Source organism: Leptosomus discolor, chromosome 2 (genome assembly GCF_034619465.1).
Source record: "Leptosomus discolor isolate bLepDis1 chromosome 2, bLepDis1.hap2, whole genome shotgun sequence".
Taxonomy (NCBI): domain Eukaryota; kingdom Metazoa; phylum Chordata; class Aves; order Leptosomiformes; family Leptosomidae; genus Leptosomus; species Leptosomus discolor.
The window spans coordinates 24,799,544-24,820,679 of NC_141392.1; the positions used below are offsets into that span (position 1 = coordinate 24,799,544).

General features: G+C 36.6%; 1 protein-coding gene across 1 annotated transcript in view; it reads right to left on the reverse strand.

Moving 5' to 3' along the window:
• The window catches only part of PSME4 (proteasome activator subunit 4), a 69,514-nt gene that overhangs the window by 23,773 nt on the left and 24,605 nt on the right, over window positions 1-21,136 (reverse strand). The window contains exons 12-25 of the mRNA XM_086482273.1: window positions 20,514-20,603; window positions 18,714-18,778; window positions 18,467-18,617; window positions 16,743-16,841; window positions 16,296-16,365; window positions 15,779-15,846; window positions 14,991-15,206; window positions 13,674-13,831; window positions 11,457-11,552; window positions 2,188-2,243; window positions 998-1,054; window positions 753-808; window positions 571-669; window positions 5-67 (exon numbers count right to left, since the gene is read on the reverse strand). Of these exons, the coding sequence (XP_086338399.1) occupies window positions 5-67; window positions 571-669; window positions 753-808; window positions 998-1,054; window positions 2,188-2,243; window positions 11,457-11,552; window positions 13,674-13,831; window positions 14,991-15,206; window positions 15,779-15,846; window positions 16,296-16,365; window positions 16,743-16,841; window positions 18,467-18,617; window positions 18,714-18,778; window positions 20,514-20,603 (1,344 nt within the window). The remainder of the gene's footprint in view (window positions 1-4; window positions 68-570; window positions 670-752; window positions 809-997; window positions 1,055-2,187; window positions 2,244-11,456; window positions 11,553-13,673; window positions 13,832-14,990; window positions 15,207-15,778; window positions 15,847-16,295; window positions 16,366-16,742; window positions 16,842-18,466; window positions 18,618-18,713; window positions 18,779-20,513; window positions 20,604-21,136) is intronic.

The following is a 21,136-nucleotide window of genomic DNA, read 5'->3' on the forward strand; positions in this document are numbered from 1 at the left end:
TTACCTCATGCTGCAACATAACTCTGTCAATCAGCAAAGCTCTGATGTGCTGTTTCTTTCCTTGAAGCTGTAAACAAATATATAATCTGGTTTAGATTTCAGTATTCATATTAGCAATTTGTACTGACTGAATGTACTTTTTTTCTTCTAGAGAAAGGAAAATTTCATGTAGAAATTCTTCTTGGCAGACAACCTTGATTCTTCTGCCACAGTGTTGTGGTTTTTTTTTTTTTTTACTTGCCTATTACTCTGCAAGCAAAAGGAAGCTCTGGTCACAGAAATCTCTCAGTTAACAAGGACCAGAATGGAGTGCCATGCCAAATCTCAGACTTTGGTCCAAGGATATATGCAAACTGAGGGTTACTACAATTCAGAAATGCTAAGCTATTTACTCATAAGATTTCCAGATAAAGGTACAAAAGCACTGCAAAAGAATATTCTTATCAAGGAACTAGATTTCAGAGTTATGAAAACTGATCAGAACAGCAACAAAAATATGAAAAAAGTCTTCCTGAACATTAGGAACTACATCCATTCCTCACCTAAGTATTACAAACAAAAATCACTGACCCTGTTCTCCATTGATTTTTTCACTAGGTTAAAGCTTTTCCATCGTGAATCAAACTCATGCTTGTGAGACCCCTGGAACTGTAAAACATCACTAATAATCTGTAGAAAGAAAAAGATGACAAAGAGTGATTATTTTGCAAAATGAATATTCTTGTCTTAAGTATTACAAATTATAAGTATACCTTTATTATTAGAAACAAAGACTTGGTATCATCTTCTGAGTTATCAAGTATATAGCCTGCAATTGGAAGAAAAACAATTTATTAGCAGAGAGGAAAAGAGCTTTAAAAATTAACAGTAGTTTTATTTGCACAAAGCTTAAATTTAAGAATTACAGGCAAAATAAATGAAACAAGTTTCTCATCTATAAAATTATACTTAAAACCAAAACATAGTACTTTTTAGATAGAGGGGTGGTTAAACTTACGCAGCAACTTCCTTGTAACCCTTGCAATCGTTTCTCGATAATTCTCTCTTGATAAATCTACCAAAAAAATAAACATTTTCTCTTTATTATACAACAGCATAAAAAGCAATTTATATGTAAGTAAACCAGTTGAAAGCCGGAGCAGACTATTCAGAAACAGCAATACGGAATATTATAAGAGGTACCACCTTGTATTACCTAAGGACGCCACTCTCATAGGGCCTTCTTTTCTTTATCAAGTCAACAGAATGGTTTTTTTATAGGTACAAAACCTTCTTTATCTGCCTTGACAGCTGGCTTCATTTCTAACCACAGACTGAGGCAGATAATTTAGCATATGAAAACTGAGTAACACATTAAGCAGGCTAAAAATGAAAGTCAATAAAATACAGATTTTATGTATCAGGCGATCAAGCCAGTAAAAGACTGGGGACTTACTCCCCTTCAGTAAATGGAGGGGGACAGATATTCCCAATCTAAACAATAAAAAACACAGAAGAAAGAAGGATCAATGATACAAGCAGTCTCCTTGGGAAGTTTTAATCCAGAAAAATATTAATTGCTGCAAAAGATGACTAAATAAACACCTATTCTCTATTACATGTTACAGGGCTACAAACTCAACACTTACAAACTAATGGACTAGATTTTACAAGTATTAAAGCACCTAAACACATATAATAGTCCAATAAGCAGTTACCGTGTGCCTCAGTTGCTTATTTATATGGCATATATGGCATAGCCCATCTTCACTTGGAAGATGGTGAAGACTAAACACAAAGCCTGAAAAATGCAGTTTTCTTCTAATGAAGCTGTCACAGCCTTTAGCCTGTTAGGCCTTGATAACTTTCCAAGCGCAGTCCTTGGGTGATGGGTGTTGCTTCCTGCACCTCTCATCTGCATGGAAGTACAAAAGCCCAACCAGTCTGACCCAGGGGTTGGACCTGAGCTCCCATTCCCAGCCATATTACTGCAGCAGATTTGTACCTTGTATACCATTGCTGAAGATGAAACGATGTGTACAGAAGAACTACTGTGTTGGCCAAAAAAGCCCATTTAATGTAAAGAGAAGAATCAAAATTATGGTCTCAAAAAGAACCTACTGTTTTTACAGAAGGAAAAAAAAAAAATAAAAGAATGAAATCGACACTTACATTCAACCTGTTCGAACAGAATTAGGATCTACTTACCATACTCAACACCAGTGTACAGTTTTGTCTCTTCCAAAGACACCAGACTTGGGACTCTGCATGAAAACAAACCAAGTATTACTACACATTATGGAATTCATTGACATTGAATTCATTTTAACAAGTTAAATTTAATGCCAGAGAAATGTTTGGATTTACTAACAGTATGCCTCAGTTCTAACATTTATAAATCAACCACACCTATGGGTCAGACTGTTTGTCAGAGACAAGTACACCATAAGGACAGCACCTGGGACCCAGAATCTGAATTTCTCATTTAACAGAACCTCATCAGTTCTGTTAAATAGCCAGAGATTTGGTCTCATTGTCAAGCCTATGAACACATCAAAACAGGCATGGCTTCTAGTCATATTAGTCTAGAAACGACAGGTGAATTTGACTGCTGAGGCAGAATCCTTTCCTGACAAGTTAAGCTGATGAAGATTTTCTGACTTTGGTCCTTTCTTTATAAAGTAAGGAAATGTACCCATTATCTACAGAAGTCCTACTTATTGCTATACAAAGTTCACCATTAATAACCATACCAAAAAAACAAAACCATGCTTCTTCTAGGATCTGGGTCAAACTTATCTATCCAAAATATTTTTCTAAAAGTTACAACTTAGTCTTTGTGGATTTGCTTTTATGTAACTATGCGCGCAAAAAAAAAATATTTAAAAAAAAAAATCACACATCAATGAATTTAAAAGACATAAGAAAATATCCTACATACACTTGGGGATTTTTGGTTTGCTTTGGTTGTATGTTTTGGGGGGGGTTTTAAGCCTACAATCCCACCCCCTAAAACACTAAGTGGAAAAATTCAGAGACTTTCAAGGGTAAAATAAACCAGGTGTATTACATTAAACAAACAGCATCAGCAAGTACTCCCTATAAAAATAACCCTCACATAAAATTGCATTTCCAGCATAATCAGAATAAACAAGGCTAAGTGAAGTTATGTGGATCTGCTACTATTACAAATGCTAAGTAGCACACCAGAAAACACTACAGACTCTGTATCTGAGCACGTGATACGAGATACTAAAATAAACTTTCATATTTCAGGCAATGGCAAACTTCTATCTGTCAGAACCATAAACAAGGATCATGTTTCTCCTGTAGAAGTGAACACATTAAAACATAAGCGCTACAATTATTGTGCTGATTAGATGAAGGAAAAAAAAAAACAAACGTGCAACCAAAAATTAGGTAAACTGACTTCACAACCCTTGTAACAGTCACATCTGCACCAAAAGTCAAACTGAAATGTCTCTTTCTTAACTGATTTAGACATCAAGAAGTGAAGTCTTAATTTCATTTTCCTCACTGTATTACTGGTAACGCTAGGTTAACTTGAAAATAAGCCATTCCAAGAGTCTTCTCACTTTTCCCCCCCCCAAACAACTCAGCACTGGCATAGGTACTTAAAAGGTACAACTTCGCCACTAACACAAATTCCAAAATATCCAACATCAATCCAGTACTGTGGTCGTGAATAAATAAAGTTTTTATGGTCTCACACAATTGCTCTTTTAGAATCATCTACATGATAGACTTTGAAAGTGTTTGCTACATATTTCTCCAAGATCAGAACTTTGCAGTTGGGAAGATACAGAGAGGGGATATTTCTGCAACTAACATCTTGGGGGGGGGGGGGGGGGGGGAAGTGAACCTTCCCACCCCAAATACTATTACTTTTTTTAAAAAAAAAGAAAGTAACAGATAAATCCAACAAATCTCAGGCATCTAGACATTAAGCAATTACTTTTTTTTTTTGTACAGTATGCTGGATATGTCTGTAAGTAAGTGAGCTCATAGTTATTTTTTCTGCAGTATTTTTACATATTTTTACCCTTAAACAGTTTCCCCTGACATAAAGACATAAATTAAGTTCACATAAGGCTTTCCTACCTATGAGGCAAGGAAAATTAAAGTGCGATGTCCCAGTTTTCCCTCAGGTAGTCTACAGAAAGATTACAAATCCTCATGCTTCTTTCCCTCTCCCAGTAAAACCCATTCAACTGCTCCTTGCCAGCTAGCCAAGTTCCCAACCAAATCTCTAACATTTAAAACAAAGGAAAAACAACACTCCAGGCTCTCTCTACACCTCAGGTTCCTGAACAAACCAGGAGTAACAACTCCACACAGCATTCAGCAATCAAGAATTAGCCCGTATAGTCCTCACACGCACCATGACATAACTTCACAGGAGAACCATTTATTTCAACAAGACTACTAACAGGATGAAAATATTATGTTCAAAATGCAACACAGTTTTATAGCTGGCCCACAAACTAAGATCCATGCTAGTAATATTCAGCATCTTAAGTGTCAGCCACTGAGCCAGAGAAAACTGTTTTACTTTGGACACACAAAAGGAAGAAGCATGAAATGTTCTTCTTCGTGTCAGTCAATACTGCTAGCAAGACTGTCACGACAATGCTTCATGCAATGTATAAATACTGTGCTTCATTCTGTACCAAAGGTTTTCAACACAAACTGCCACAAAAACTTAGGAACAAAGAGTAGCCAAAATTACAGCTGGAACAGAAATCCCTATTAAACAGAACATTAAAGAATTCATTCCCTTATTTGCCACAGTACAAAAACTAAAGCATCTTTATCTGAGAAAAATTGATGCACTATGTTTTTCAACTTCCAGACATTTCACAGAGCACTTTATTCAAGTCTCTGTACACATATTCCTCAGCATATAAGTACAGTTCAGCACTCAAGATACAGCTTTTCAGAGACAAATAACTTTTAGCATCACTCCTCTGAATCAATTCCAGAGGAAATTTTTCTAATTGCAAAAAAAAAAAAAAAACCCCACACCTCTGTGCCATGTTAAAGACTAGATCAAGGGCTGCATCAACCTATTTTGACATAAGAGATTAAGAGACAACAGTTGGAAGATGAACAAGGAGAAAACAGGGTTACTCACCGTGGAGGAGTAACTGTTTCCTTTCCTGTGTGCAGCTCCCCCAGCAGAGCTGGGAAGTTTCCTGGAGATGCCAAGAGAGGTTAGCTAGCCCTGCCCCTCAGCAGACGGTATCACATCCTCACACATTTAAAAGAAGTGGTCTTATCCTTGACCTGTAGTCTGAACACCTTCAGTGAAAGGACATTCAGAAAGCTCCTACCAACGTCTGAAGCAAGAGCAGTGCTATACTGCATCCTAACTAACCAAGCTGTATTTAAGAGGGAGACAAAAAATAGATGTTCTCTGCTTAGTGTTACCTCATTACGAAGTAGGCTGCAAGGAAGGGAAGCGAAGCGAAGGGGAACTCAACTGAACATCAGCGAAAGATTTCTCAACCTTAGACCCGTTTATCCTGTCTGCATTTGAAATAACCTTTATTTGCACACCATTAGAGTCATTATAACAAAAGGACACTGATATGGCTTACAATTACAGTAGCCCCTTCAGAAAAACGGCAGACTGCGCACACAGAGCATTATGTATACCTGCACACATCCCGTGTGGCAGAGCTACCATTACATTGTGTGTCTGCAGGCACCGAAAGAAACTGCGTATTCTCTTTTCCCCAACTATGTTAGGATAATTCACCACAGCTCTGACTCCATGGCTTTGAACACTTTAATTCAGCCACAAAAAACTACTGCTGTTGTAAAGGACTGCTCCTCACAACCTCCGGCAGCCTCAACTCCCTTCTTCCCTTCCCCTTGTAACTATCCATTTTGCATTAAAAAAGTCATTCACAGAACACACCTGAAATCAGTCACCTCTCTACTGAAGATGAAGAATACTATGTGGAGTAATAATATAAATACACACTATTGAGTAATTAAATAGTTTTCTACTAATTTGTTACGCATGGCACTTCAGAAGAGAATTCATTCATCCTCCAAAAAATGATAAAGTTTAGCTACTTACAGGATAAAGAAAAGTCAACACCAAGTGACATTTATTAAAGTTCTATTTTCTACTGAAATTTCACTAGTCTTTTCAATTATGCAGTTTATTTGTGCACGGACTGTGCACAAATTTTTTTTCTGCTGAATTGCCTATCTCTTCCCTAAACACCTGTTCATGCATGAAACATTCACAGTAACACTAAGCATTTAAAACAGCATAAGCTATGATGGGATTTTTCAGGATATAAATTATTTACGTCATTCATGTAAAACACACATGGGAATTTTGCTCCCAAAATAGGGAATTAAAAAAAATAAGAATCACAAACTAGGCATAAGAACTGCTTGGTCTCTGAAAAAGTTGGAGTTTTATGAAACCTAAACCATTTATACTCCAGTTCACTAAACAAGGAAATCGCTCTTCAAGCACTCCACAACAGCTATGCTGATGCGTATACCGACTGTGTGTACGTACGTACACACACATGGATATACTTTTGGGTATACTGAGCACACCCAAGTCAGGTGTCGGTCAATTTAATAATGTGTTTTCTGTACTAAACATATCACTTCTCAGTTTGGAGACTACCAGTCATCAAAAGATTAAAAAAGGAATAAGAGAAACTAATGAATCAACACTAAAACATTCACCTAGATTGACAGGAGATTCAAGAAGGCTTGTGCCAAGGTACACACTTGTAGATAAAGAGAAGTTCTGAAACCTTTATTCTAACCAGTATTTATTAAGCCATGAAAATAAGGACATGATTTGATTCTGTCTAACAAGGAGAACATCTCAGACCAATGCTGGGGAACTTGATTCAGTTTCAGCTTTATCAAACAATAAATAAATTGCAAACAAAACAAAACAAACCTTTGTACATTAACTATTCAAGAAGCAAATCTATTTTCAATAGCTAATAAATAAAACAAACACAAACTGCCAAGACACAAACCAGACTATTCTTATCAAGGAGAAATGAAGAAAAGACATTTTGAAATTATTGGGTACTCTCAGGTGTTCGGCACTGAGGAACAAAAAAAACCTGCAAAAGTCCAGGGACCAAGTGACTTCTCACCAAACTTTTCAAGATGAAAAGTTTCTGATAGTGAACAGTGCAACAGAAGTCTAAACATTACTTCCACAAAATGATGTTGATGAATTTTAATACATCCTATATAATCACACAAAACAGAATCCTGAGTTTGAAGTACTACTACAGTAAAATGTAGTAGTCTCCACGCTAGTGGGGAGGCCTTATATTTGCAACAGCTTATTTTCCTCCAGTAGAAGTAACTTCAAAAGAATTATAGCAACAACAAAACATCAAGCAGCAAATAGTCACCATATGTTAGCAGAAAGCAGTCTCAGGCATTCACCTCTGCAATCTACTTTAAAGCAGAAAGGTTTAGAACTTCAATCCAGGTTTACTCATTTTCCTCTCCCAAAACAGTGCTCATAAGTTTTGTTATATACTTATAGCCCTAGAAGACTACCATGTTTATGTAATACTGTGATTTAGAAGTCAACCATCCAAAATCCAAACCTCACATCTAATGCATGGGAATTTTATGCAACAACATGGATTAATTATGACAACCAATAATTAATTAAGTATTTGGTCAGCTTGTGACATCCGTGACATATAGTCAATATATAGTTTTCCTAGCTGGTTTTCCTTATTACTGAGCAAAAATCGTGACTTCCTCCCTCAGTCAAGTCATCCTTCTTCATACTAGTCACTCTTATGACAGTCACTAAAATTAATGATCAAATCAGGTACAGTGGTCTCATGCAGTTACAACTTGCTCCTAATGAAGAACGCAGCCTTTCTCCTTTATTCCTGCCATCGCCTTCCCCTGCCTATCACCCAAGCAAGATTGCAAACAGACCCCAAAAATAAGGTCTGCAAATATTTGGGTAGCTTTCAGTTGTCACACAGAAAAATTAACCCCATACATTCAAGTAAAAAAGCATCTTGGTGGCAGAGGCAGCCTGCAGGCAGATAGAATTCACAGTACTTACTGAACCATCGTGTCTAGTTCATCATCCTGCTACACACAAAGTTTTAAAGTTCATTCTACCCAGATCTTCCTTTTGCTGAGGTTCAAGTTACACAGCTCCAAGCTCTCCCTCACCTATGTGGCTTTCCTTTCATTCAGTGAGCAGGCTAGAGGTTTATAAAGGAACAAATACTCATCACATGCCTGTCTTGGCCAGAATCTTCAGGTATCCTTAACCATCAAAAGGAAGGAAAATCTAGCAGCTACACCTACTCAGCTCTGCTTTACAGCCAGCACAAATAACAATGCTGCTACACAGTTTGTCATCAGCTATGGTTCACTGGAATGCAGTGGCATAGGAGGTATCTGACAAGAAATCTCACTTGCTAGTTTGTTTTAGAAGTATAGATGCGGAATGTTATCAAGCCGTTTACCAATACCTGCATTCAAAAATAACCCTATACTGCCATGTTAGGACAGTGAGTATCATCATCACCACTAGTGGTAAGTACTAACTGTGAATACATAGTACTTAAAATAAGGGTGTTCTGGGTAATCTGACTCAGTTACTTTCAGTAAAAGCCCTTCAGTTTCAAATCTGAGTGCTTTACATGCATTCCTACTACACTTAATGGGAACAGGCTTGAGAATGTAAACTGCTATGTTACCAAAAAATAACCCAGAAACACACAATACAAGAACAATTAAAATCAAACATTTTTCTGTTTTAATAGCAAGTTCATCAAAAGACACCTCCTACATTCAAACCGGCTGTAATTTTATGGACATATGGGATATGAAAACAGGACTCACAGGAAGCTGTTTCATACTGCTTTTTAAACCAAAAGATATCTCCCTCATTACAAATATTCCAGTTATTTCTTGGGGAAGGAAAAGAAGGGAGTAAGGCAGGGCAGAGGACTTCTTCCTTCTTGGTGCAATTCCTTTCTGCAACCCTTGCTTATGTACAGTAACCCACTAAAACAGAATACACATTTCCTAAGAAGCATCACTAGGATGAACCCCATCTGTCCTGGATGGATGAAGTCAGCCTCATGTCTCAAGATGCTAAATTGATACTGACCTTTATAACTGTTCTGGCTAAGGAAGTTGAACAAAGTGACAAGGATCTAACATTTATTTCATATGAAGTACAAGAGGATCTCCTTAAGTATTTAGTCCACCTTACTAGGCCAAAGAACAGTCCACTGTGCAAAAACACTCTCTACTTCCCTCAGATTGTCTCCTTCATCAAAAATCCATGTTCCGTTGGTGATAACTGAAATTATACAAAGAATAAGAACTAAAGCTTACTTAAACAAAATTCATTCAACTTTGGCGGGCAAATTCTGGAGTCCTGCGTCAAGTCACTGAAAAGATAAATTGCCTTAACTACGTTTTTAAAGAGCTTTAACGTAAACAAAGTTTGGACGCAAGACCTGCTCGCAGTGGGCAGAAGATGTTTCATCAATATGTATGAAGTCTGTCCAAAACCAAATAACGGTGGATTCTGAAGCTTTGCAGACATTTAATAGAATGAACTATTGAGTTCCAAAGTTCAGATTATGTGAGAAAAAGTCTGATTTTGATTTCTTCAGTAACAAATTGTTCTCAGCATGTTCTCATGTAAATTGCCTATATTTAATAAGGCAGCACAGATAACCAAGAGAATGAAGCAAGTCTTCCATAAAGTATACAAGTCATTTAGAAGCTGATTATAGGCTAATGTCCTAATCTGTAAATCAAGAATTTACAGACCTTGTCCAACAATATAAAAAGATGATTCTAAGCACTGCACATCAAACAAAACCAGAGACAGTCTCCAAGAACACCTTCTAACAGCAGCTACAATTCAATCTTCTTCACAGGCAGTGAGGTTTTCTCTTCTACTAAATGAAGCTTCAGTTACTGACAATCAGATAGCATAGACAGGGCTACAAAACTGCTTACTCTTACACAGGCATTTCTTCCATGATTAGTAGATTACTACAGCTACATCAGATTTTTTTGTTGTTGCGTTAAAGACTTTTTGGGCCAAGATAGCCTTGTATTTTGAAGTTCAAGGCATCCAAGAACAAAAAAAAAATCCTTCTCCTTTGAAGGATCAACACTAGAAACTCTGTCCTTGAACCCATGAGCCATATGAATTGCAAGTGTCTAGTGCTTGCTGCCTAACAGATGCCAGGGCAGGATTCAGACTGAATCAAGCAGAGATGCTAACACGCTCCCACACTTTCCCAATATGGACCAGCAGCACATTGCTGGTACAGGAACAGCCAACACCTCCTGAAGGGTGTTGGAGTCCTTATTATAGAAGATAGCCATAATCAGCCTGAATGCCCTGCACTGCCTCTTTAACAAGATTACTTCCCTGAAATTCTTACGCAGTCAATGGTAAAAGATGGCCTCTACAAAGCTCTCCAGCTTAATATAAGTTCTAATATACATTCAAGAGGAGCCTTTCCCACTGTACAAGAAGCTCACAGAAGCTAGGCACCTGAATTAATGTGTTTGAGACTGTATCAGTGCCCCTTGGTACCTTCCAGTAGTCAGCATTCAGGCAAAAAAAAAAGTCTCAGCAACAACTTTATAGTCACCAAATAGAGACTGCAGCCATAAACCTAACTGAAACCCTCCAGATTTCAAACGTGATATGTAACAACAAGATACTGAGATCAAACTCATAATTGACTCTAACATTAGTACTTCAACATATTTTCTCAAAGAAGTCAAGGCAAAAACAGCAATCCGATCTATCAAAAAATAGTCTTGTTTTAAAGCCTGAACTACTGTAATGCAGAAAGTTCCTGTTATTTCCAACATGAAAGTTCACTCAAGCGTTTTTGCTGGAGTTCTACTGTATGCTGACACCCGTAGCCAGGCTCTGCTGCGACATTATTCACAGGGCTTTGAGCATTCAAACAGGACTTATTTCCCATTTTAATATGAGAAGACAGCCAGTGAGAAGTTAAGTTCAGAATGTTCACGACTTTACTCATTCAGGGTGACAGGAATATTAGTAAGATGGCAGCGCACTATGGTTTGTAGGTTTCTTTTAGAGGAGGTGAAACATGAGTAAATGCCTAGCTTCCATTTCTTTATACAAAGTAGCATCAGTAATGCAATGCCATCACCTACCTTTTTTAAACTTTTTGAGTCTTGCATGAAAAAAACACACTTAACACTCTTTCATGTTTTAAGTACCCAAGTGTTTCTGCAAGTCACTATTTGAAATTTCTGTATCTTTATCCTAGTATGAGAGTTCCTTAAAAATAGCCACTAGAAGCAGTGCCATGATAACAGCAATAAGAAAGCACTAAAACCCAGTAGGAAGTAATATAACTGCTAAGAACATTTGTGATATAAAAATAAATTTTACTTACAGATGAGCCACCCTTTCTCCTTTTAGAGGAGGTAGAACGTTCCCAGAACCAATCAAGCAGTTATGCACTATAGCAAGACACTGCTGCACATCATCTCTTAAACAAAGAAGAAAACCTCATTATTTATCTGTTAAATGCTTGAAAATATACAACTGTATCTTTTTCTGTGAAGTTTTATAAAAGCTTTATTCTTTAGCTAGATCAGTTCTAAACACAAGAGGGAGCACTGCAGAAATGAAGCTGCACTTTTTTAATCCAACCTGATTCTATTGCAAAATTCCAACATTCAACTTTGTTTTCTGAAAAACTTGTTTTGGAGAGTTTATATTCTCAAACTGTTAAGATAACTTCCATTTAATAAGATAAACTAAACTCAAACCAGACAGTTTTACCCAAAAAATTGTTTTGAAGAATTTTGTCTAAATCTCAGCTAAAACCCATGAAATAACTCCTCACGCCAAGGCCAAGAAAAGTCCTTCCCACCATGAGTACGATGAGGGAATACTTTACGAGTGAATATTTTACAGTCTGAAGATAAATTATAATGCAACAAAGTTCACAACTTTTTTCTGTGTTAAGAGAAGTAAGAAATTATTTTAAAAGCTATCTTATCTAAAGTAGTAGCCTTTAGTATATAATTACAGATTTTGCTCTTTGTTTTCATCTTTATGGTAAGCAGTTCTGATCTGTAAAATAACTCCTTTCAACCCTCTTAGAGGTTCCTTAACTGAATAGCTCTTAGTACTCATGCACTACTTATCAACTCTCTAAATTCGTGTGTTCAACAAAGTCTGTGAGAATTTTTAATTTATATATTGTAACAGAAAATCTTACTCTGAAGCCCCTAAATATATCAAAAATGTTTGATTCCAATTATTACTTAGTGGAATATTGAGGAAAAAAAAAGTTATCAAGAATTCAAGCTCCAGGAATTTTGCATTTCAAAGCAATAGCAGGCTCATCTAGTATCCCATTTATTCACACTTGTTACTCCCTCAGCAACTAATGGTATTCTCTACTCATGCAGCTTTGCTATCTTGCCTTCCAATTTAATTTGCAATTCACGCACTTGGCTGGGTTCTCCCAAAACACCACCATTTATTACTATTATAGCATAGTGAAGCCTTGACCAAATCAAAGTCCAATTCTGTTATAATGAACAGCTTTACATAGAAGGTGTCAAAGAGAAAAAAAAAAAAACAAAATAACACAAAACCAACCAAAGACTTAAATAGGAAGCCTATCCTGTTTGCTTTTACTCTAAGCACACTTTCCGATTGCAGTTTGGTGGCATTGATTTGTCAAGCAACTGACAAATTTTCTTTTTCAGCTAAAAAAAAAAAAAGGGGGAACTTGGGTCAGACAGAAAAATATTCAGGAGCCTGATACACCATGCCCCATAGGACTGCACTTTACAGCACGAGGTATAACATCACATGCTGCAAACATCAACTGAAGTATATATAGCTTCAAGGACGTGAAGGTTTAACATGAGAAATAAAGAATGTACGAGATTCAATGCTTGTAAACAGCTTTAGCTATTTGATACTTGTAAATGCTTTAGCACATACTAAACTTACGATTCTCTTGTGCTTAGGAAACTATCCTTATGAAGGCACAGGTTCACACTAACAAGTTTAACAAGATTGAGCAACAATATTCTTGCCTCCATTCCTATTTGTTATGCCACTGACTCTGCATTACCTCCTCAGTTTCAACACTGCCACTTTTTGCAGGAACACACTATGTACAGAATCCATTTAGTCACAGGAAGGAAGCGGAGAGAAGCAGAGTGCCAAGGCAAATCAGTTCTGTGTTCCACCTCATCACTTAGGAACACAAACGGTTGTGCCAAAATAACAAGAGTCTTGAGGAAAAACTTTTTTATTACCGACTACAGTTAAATGGAAACATAATTTGTTGTACATATTAAAAAAAATTCTGAAACAGTAACGTCTTTATACCAACATAAAGTGTCTTAAGATTTCTTTTTTTTTTTATAAGAGCGTTTCTGTTCAAAATAACGTTATCCATTTTATGAAATGCACTTCCAAACTACTCTTAAGCGTTAAAAATCTCAGAATAATACGGAAGACAGTGTAACATTATAGTATTTTACTCCTTAATTTTTGTAGTGCTAGTATGATTGGCAACAACTACTTAAAACAGACATGAATGCATAAATGCAGCTTGTCCATATTACGTATCACCACTAACCTGGACATTTCTAGTTTTCCAACCGCATAGAGCTCTAGTCTGGTGAGCTCAGGCTGAAGAAAAGTATCCAGCAAATAAAAAGCGAAGTCTATTTCCTCAGATGAAGGAACATGCCACTGGATGTCCAAGTTCCACAGGTCACCTGGTTTACCCCAGTCCTATAGTAAACAAAGATATTTCTTATTAATCAAACTATGAAGCAAATTGTCTTTTTTAAAAATTAGCATTTAATATTACTAAAAAAACCCAAACACATTAACTACCCACTGCTGTAAAGCAAGTCATCCTGACAATTCCAGGAAAAAAAAACAAGAACACAGTAAAACCAAATAGAAATCCCAAACCTGCTGTAATGTCTACATGTACCTGAAAAAACACATACCAGACTGGACTAAAAGGAAAAGCCCTGTACTGGTCTAATTGAAATACAACTTTATTACTTCTTTGGCTGGATATGAATTCAGAAATATTCTTAAGTACAACTCAGAACTCCTTTCAGCAAAATAGTTTTATATTCAAATAGGCCAGCCAAAAACTGCTGCACTGTTCACCTGTAATACTGATAAACTGACAAAGTCTTAACAGCAGACTAGCATATTAATTTTGACAGTTTCAGTGATTTTTAATATTGCCACTTCTACTGCCATTTTATCTCAAGCTCAGTATCGAATCATTGTTCGTTACTCTGCCTACCTGTAAAGTATCATTATCTCCTCTTTCTTGCATTTGCACCTATTATTCATTTTTCCATGTACTCACCATTACTTGTTATATCTGATAACCACATTTACCCAAAGAAGAACAATGAAAGGCTGCAGCTCTCATCCACAAAAGCAGATGAAAGACTAAGTTTGTCCCAGTGCAACAATGCTTCCTATGACTGGATATTTAAAGTGAACAGCAAAATTCTCCTGCTAACCTCCAAACTTCACTGCTTATACCACTGCACTTTGTGATAGCTGGGTCTCAATTAAATGCATCATATATTACAAGATTAAGAAACATGAGCAGGCACTCTTGCTTTGTATTATCTTATTGTAGTCACACAATTATTGTAAAACACATGTCATAAAACATTAATGTCATGCTATAAAACTACTCAAAACAACAGTCAGTATTCATTTTTTGCCATCAGTATAATTTTAAGTAACTTGTAATTTGTTACATGTTTCAAAGCCCAAAGCATCTTTCAATTACACTTTCCATTGCTGCTATCTATGTTCAAAAAATCTCCTAATAAAAACAAATAATATAATGTATGATTGTTTTTAAAAAGAAAGTCAAATCCTCTAATCCTAAATAAATGAAAATCCTTGCCTTGATAGGAAAGTATTCAGAAAGAGGCTTGTCAAAGCCACCTGGCACACTGCAGTACTCTGTGGGGTAGATAAGTGTAGCAGAACGAAGAAGATGGTGCAGTAGGTTACAAGACAGAATGTAACCCTGCTTACAGGTTAAATGTAGGGTTCGCTGCAGTATCTTCCCAAGCTGCTCCCTGTACGGTAGCAACTTCTTTCCATCCACTCGAGTGATCTAATAGGAAAGACAAACATTTCAAAAGTAAACATAACTGATTTTGTTCTAGAAGTCTAAAGAGAGGACTACACGGCTCAGCTGATCCTGTACCAAGTTCCATTCTGTATGTCACACTGAATTCAAACTAAAGACTGAACTTGCACATGAACTACCACTTCTACTGCTGTTGGAAAAGTTTAACACATAAGAACTGTGACATACATTGCTTCTTGACCCCATTTAAAATTTTCTAGCAATACCTGTATACATTTTGAAATTAATTTAAAAATCTTTATCTTTACCAAAAGCATCTTATGTTTTCCCCTGCATTGATCACTCTTCTTTCCCTATCCCTTCAATAATTGTATTAAATACTTTAATTATATTCCACATACACACTGTATATTTATTTTCTTCAAAAGCAGCCACTTAAGTCCCATTTGGTGTTAGATAAGAAAAAGAAGTTACACAGTGTCATTCATACAACATTTACTTTGTTTTAATAGCAGAAGTTTATTTTCTTCTTTCAGCGGCATTAAACAGGGGCATTCAATGATACACATGCATGGGAAGAACATTCTTTGCAATACCTCTGACAAAAGCTGAAGATTCCAAAGTAGCTCCTTATCTAGTTCTTCATCATGTAATACATCATCATCTAGAGGAACAAGCGATAAGCACTGCTGTAATGATACTGCAGCCAAGTTTTCCAAACAAGCTAAATTGTAAACCAGATGCTTGCATCCCAAGTTTATTCCCAACCCTTCTATTGCAACCTTCCAATTCATATTGCACCCACGTCCAACTGGAAATTACTTTACCCAATTTAACATTTTGAATGCTTTTTGAGGAATGTCTGGAGACATTTTAAAGTGCTACATTTTTTAAAGAAACATGATGCTGTAGCTTGATACATTTCTGTCTTAAAATTACACATAAATAGTTCTTGATTTGGTTTTTTTTTTTTAGACAACATAATGGACAGATGTCATTCTCCATCATTGAAAAGAAGTTGTGGAAAACACAGAAGTTCTAAATATTACTCTCATGTTTAACAAAAGTCAACCCAAACCAAAGCAAATAACACTATAAATCTTATAAACTTACTGACTGTGAGGTGAGTTACAACATTGCAGCAATGTGGTACAAACAGCTTCAAGGATTCCTCAGGGCGGCACTGGAAACAGCATTGTAAATAGCCCATTTTTAAAAAAAAGATGCTTTATGGAACTCAGTACACACATTGATAAGAATTTTAAAATGCTATTGAATAAGAACAGATTGTGTCTCAACTCCTTCTAGCATCAGCCTGACTTCACGATTTTTAAACACTCAACAAAACCTAAACTTAACATACATGCAAGAAAAATACTTTGTGAATTAACCTCCTGAAATATTGCTATATGCAACCATCCAATTTTAAAAGACATAATATTAAGAATCACCTGTATTTACATGAAAAATTAAAGACCTTACATAAGAAAAGAGTAGTATTGGCTTTTTTCCCCTTTTTTTAACCTAAAGTTCAATGGAAGTCAGAGCATTTTCTCTCACTTTTACTGCAGCTCGACACATATCAGCCACCATTCGACCAGCAACTCTCGTCTCAAATATATTTGAAACAGCGAAGTTAAAAACCTTCTCCAAGGCAACCTAAAAATAAGTAAAAAAAAAAAAGTTACTTTTTTAAAAGAAGAAAACTAGGTACCATAGAATGTTTGATGTTACACAGAAAACAGCATCTGTACATAACATTGCATTGTTTTAAAACAGAAGACTGCAACCATGATTCACATTTAAAAAAAAAAAAAATCAGAATAGAGACAGAGAAAGCAGTTCTGTAGAAAACCTAAAGCTGAGTAAAATGTAATTAGCACCGCAATCAAAGCTGACAATGCTACAGAATAGGAATATTAAAAACTTGTGTGAATAACAACTGCTCAGGAAAAAAATCCTAAATGTTATCAGTACAAGACTTGTGCTCTACGCAACACCTACGTCTAGCTGTACATCTACTGCCTTGAGCAGAAGAATAAACGTTGCTACAGAAGTAGCAATGACAAAAGGTTTGTCAAAATAGTTTGTTTGCAGATTTTCACATTTTTTTCCTTCTTATTTATTACAATAGTCAGTTACAGTAACACACTGTAACAGGAAAATACATGACAGCATCCACTATCATTACAATAATTCAAGTACAGGAAGGTCTATATGCCCCTGTTCCCCGCCCCCCCCCCCTCCCCCCCCCCCCCCGAGTTTATAGACAAAACACAGTGCTTTAACTGGTGACATAATGGGACACTGCCTTCAGCTGGAGATTGGAGACACTTCTCAAATGTTTACTCTGGCAAGAAAAGAGGTCAGATAAACCTTGTTGACTAATGCAAGCTTGGGGTGTTTCTGAGAAACTACACAGAAAAACAGTTCTCCCTGAGTAAGTCACAGTCTGCTGAAAGGAAAGCTATGCTATTTCACAGGTGAAGTAAAGCCAAGACGTCCCTTAGTTAACAAATAAATAGGGAATTAACTATCAACTATTTAAGCGGCCACCACATTTTAAAGCGGCTTATTGCCATCCAATACCTTGCAAGGCGAGCTGAACTATACACAGTGTAGATCACACATGATTAATAATGAACAATCAGGAAAACAACAAATTAAATACTCAACGACAATGAAGAATTAACTTAAGATTTACATTAACCAAAAGGTTCCAAACTAAATCAAAGTGTCCAAGGCAATGGTTCAAAATGTACAAAACCCAGAATCTCCAAATATATGCATAACATAATATAAACAGATTAAAATGTGTTAACCTAACCTGCAAGGAAAGAATCTGTCCATGTAACAACATGGATTCTCCACCCCCCTCCCGCAGAGTTACTTTAATCCAGCTAATTTTTCTGATCCCATTAGCCATGTGGCTCCCCGAACAGCTTATTTTGCCTAGCTGAAGAAGTGGTAGGGAAAGGGAGAGAAAAGGGAAGCAGGGGATTGGGTAGGTTAGCATTACCATCAAAAGACATGAAAAATCAGATAATGTGATAAAATAAGGTGTTAGGATGATTTCTCTTAAGAGAGCATCAAGAACCTAAAAGCATGTATTGATGCATATAAAATAAAGCAAATTGACACCAAGTCCTAAACTTATCCCCCCAGCCCCTTCCTTGGTTAAACATCAATGTTCACAACAGGACAATGAAGGAAGGAACAATCTGAATGCACCAGTCTTTCACAATAAAAGAATCAGCCTCAAAGTTAGATGGAAAGCTACATACCTTAAAAATATCCTTTGAACACTGAGTAAGGATTGTACTGAAAGTAGAAGAGAGACCTAATTCCACTAGACTCTCTAGATGAGTCATTTTCTCAGTTTCAGTCTCCTCTCTGGTTTGTTCTAGTGTACTGCTCTCTATAAGTCCAAAACACCTACACAAATACAGTAAGAACAATTTCAGTAAGTGGAACTTGAAAGTTTTATTAAGTTCTTCATGCCAAGGTTTCACCTACCCTTAGCTTGCTTACCTATCCATAAACTGTAGTACAAAATCCTCAAATTCAGCAGTCGCAGAGCACAATTCTCGTTCCACCTACAGTTTTCCAATGCAAAAGAAGCAAAAAAGATTGGCTTTTCTTAAGGAAGCATAAGATAAACTTTATTTCTGATATTAACTACTTCAAAAACACTTGCAATTTTTAAATGACATACCACAGCAAATTTCCCATCAAAGCTTGTATAGTCTCAAGTACACCACATGAAACAATTACTGCATTTCTTAATTTTTTTTTTTTTTAACACTGTCCTATCAAATTTCCTGTCCTTGATGTTTAGCCAAATAACCTCTCAGGGTAAAATCAGGTCTGCCTCCATGGATACAACCTTTGGCCTTATGACTGATCCTCCTTTCCAGCAGGAGGTCAGTGAGTGCCAACTGTGGTGGCAGAATTGGCTGTGCTGACATATTTATATTAAACATCCAGCGCACAAACTCCTCTGTTAATTTTTGAGTGCTGCAGCTCTGAGGCAATGAAATTACCCTTCTTCCAGCAGCTGAGCAGCCAGAATCTGTGCAATCTGTAGCTACTAGCTGTTCTCAGAGCTACGAGAGACTTACAGCAGTGGATGAGACATTTTATAGGGCAGTTTCAACTACCACAGCAGACACTGCTGTTGCCTCATTTGTACTATGCCAGATACAGCTTCACTATCTGTGCTTCACTGCTGTATCAAAAGCCTAGTGGTAAGCAGAGAAACAGAAAGTATTTCCCATTCTCTCCCGTATTTTTTGCTACGTGAAAAAGAAAAGGACAAAGTATTAGAACAATGCTGTAGAATGGAGCGCAAGGAGCTCTGGAACTAGACACATATACCAATGGCACTGCAAAGCAGCACACAAGTGGGGTGACCATGTCTAATGACAAAGGGACAGAGAAGGATAAAACACAGAAGAGGGAGATGAGGCCTACAGGCTAATGATGTTACTATCTCTTGATTGGAAGAGATTAACAGGCACTTGAAGATAAAGCAATAGAATCTTAATCAGGAAAGAGAAGCATGACTGCAGGAACACTTTAAAGAGGTGCAAGTGTTTTGAAATTATTTCCCACAGAGGGAAAACAGCCCTGAAAAGTTAGAGTGCATTAGTTTTTTGAAAAATAAAACAGCTGGGGGCCTTTTAGTTTTGTTTGTTGTTTTAACACACATGAAGTTTTCAACAGGAGACCAAATTCCTTCAATCACTTACCTTTTACCTCATTCTAAGCTGGACTAGTTTTAACCTAGAAATGATGTATACACATCTTACTGCAACACTGTAGTCATCTGCTTTTTTTTGGTTTTCCTTATTTTTGCCTTAATGTTTTATGATGACAACAAGGTTCAAAAATTTAATGGTAAGGCAGCTGCCATTTTATTAGCCTCAGAAAAATTTAGATGGCAAAGGACCTCTGGACACGATGTAGTCCAACCGCCTACTCAAAGCAGGGCAAGCTCAGAGTCAAATTACACTACACAGGGCCTTGAGCAGACAAGTTTTGACATAAAAATAAAAACTGCTTGAGTTTAACATCTGTACAATCTATCACTAAGCAGCAATGCTAAGAATACATGGCCAACTTGCACACTGATGTCAGCTCTACCACACTGACCAGAAGCGAGCATGATCCACATCCTTGTTTTTCAGCTGCATTTTTGTTTAACGTAGTTTTATGTATACGACAGAGAGCAGCAAGCCTGTTACAGTTCTGACAAGATTATTACATTGCTAGAAATCAAATTGAAAACTAGATTATCATTTTGTTTTTGTAACTGCACAGCACTCTTACCTCTGAAAGATCATCTCTTTCTTGCAATACAGATGAACAATCTACTAAAGGCACCAAAGTAGAAAATGTTGCAATGAACTGGAATGTAATCTGTTGAGAGTTGCAAACAGCTCTTTAGTAAAGTATTACTGTATTCTACACATTAAAAAGCTTTTGCAATTAAGGTATGGGAGCAAAGGCAAACCATTACATTAAAAAAAAAATCCTTAGCCTAATTCTTCCACCCCAAAACTTCAATCGTTATTTCTGATTTAATAAATAAAACTTACCAGTCAGCACTGAGCAAAACCCCCTCAATTTTCTGAGTGAAGTAGCACTTAGTTTACGCTGAACTTTAAAGCTACAAAAACCCTATAACGTTTACATTGTTTGAATAGTCAATTAATATGAATTCCTGAAGATGGGGTTTTTAAGACCTAATGTAATGAAAACCTGGTGATAAAGGTCTTCCTATTGAGCTTAAAAGACTAGGAATATTTGCTAGGAGCTTTGGAACATCTATTTTATTTTGTTTTTCAGAGCTGCCCAAAAAGTCAGTACAATGCTTAGCACAATATGGTGTTAAAGATTCACTTCGCATTGTCCAACAAGGCAAAAGCATTACTGTAAGTTAGAGGCTTGTA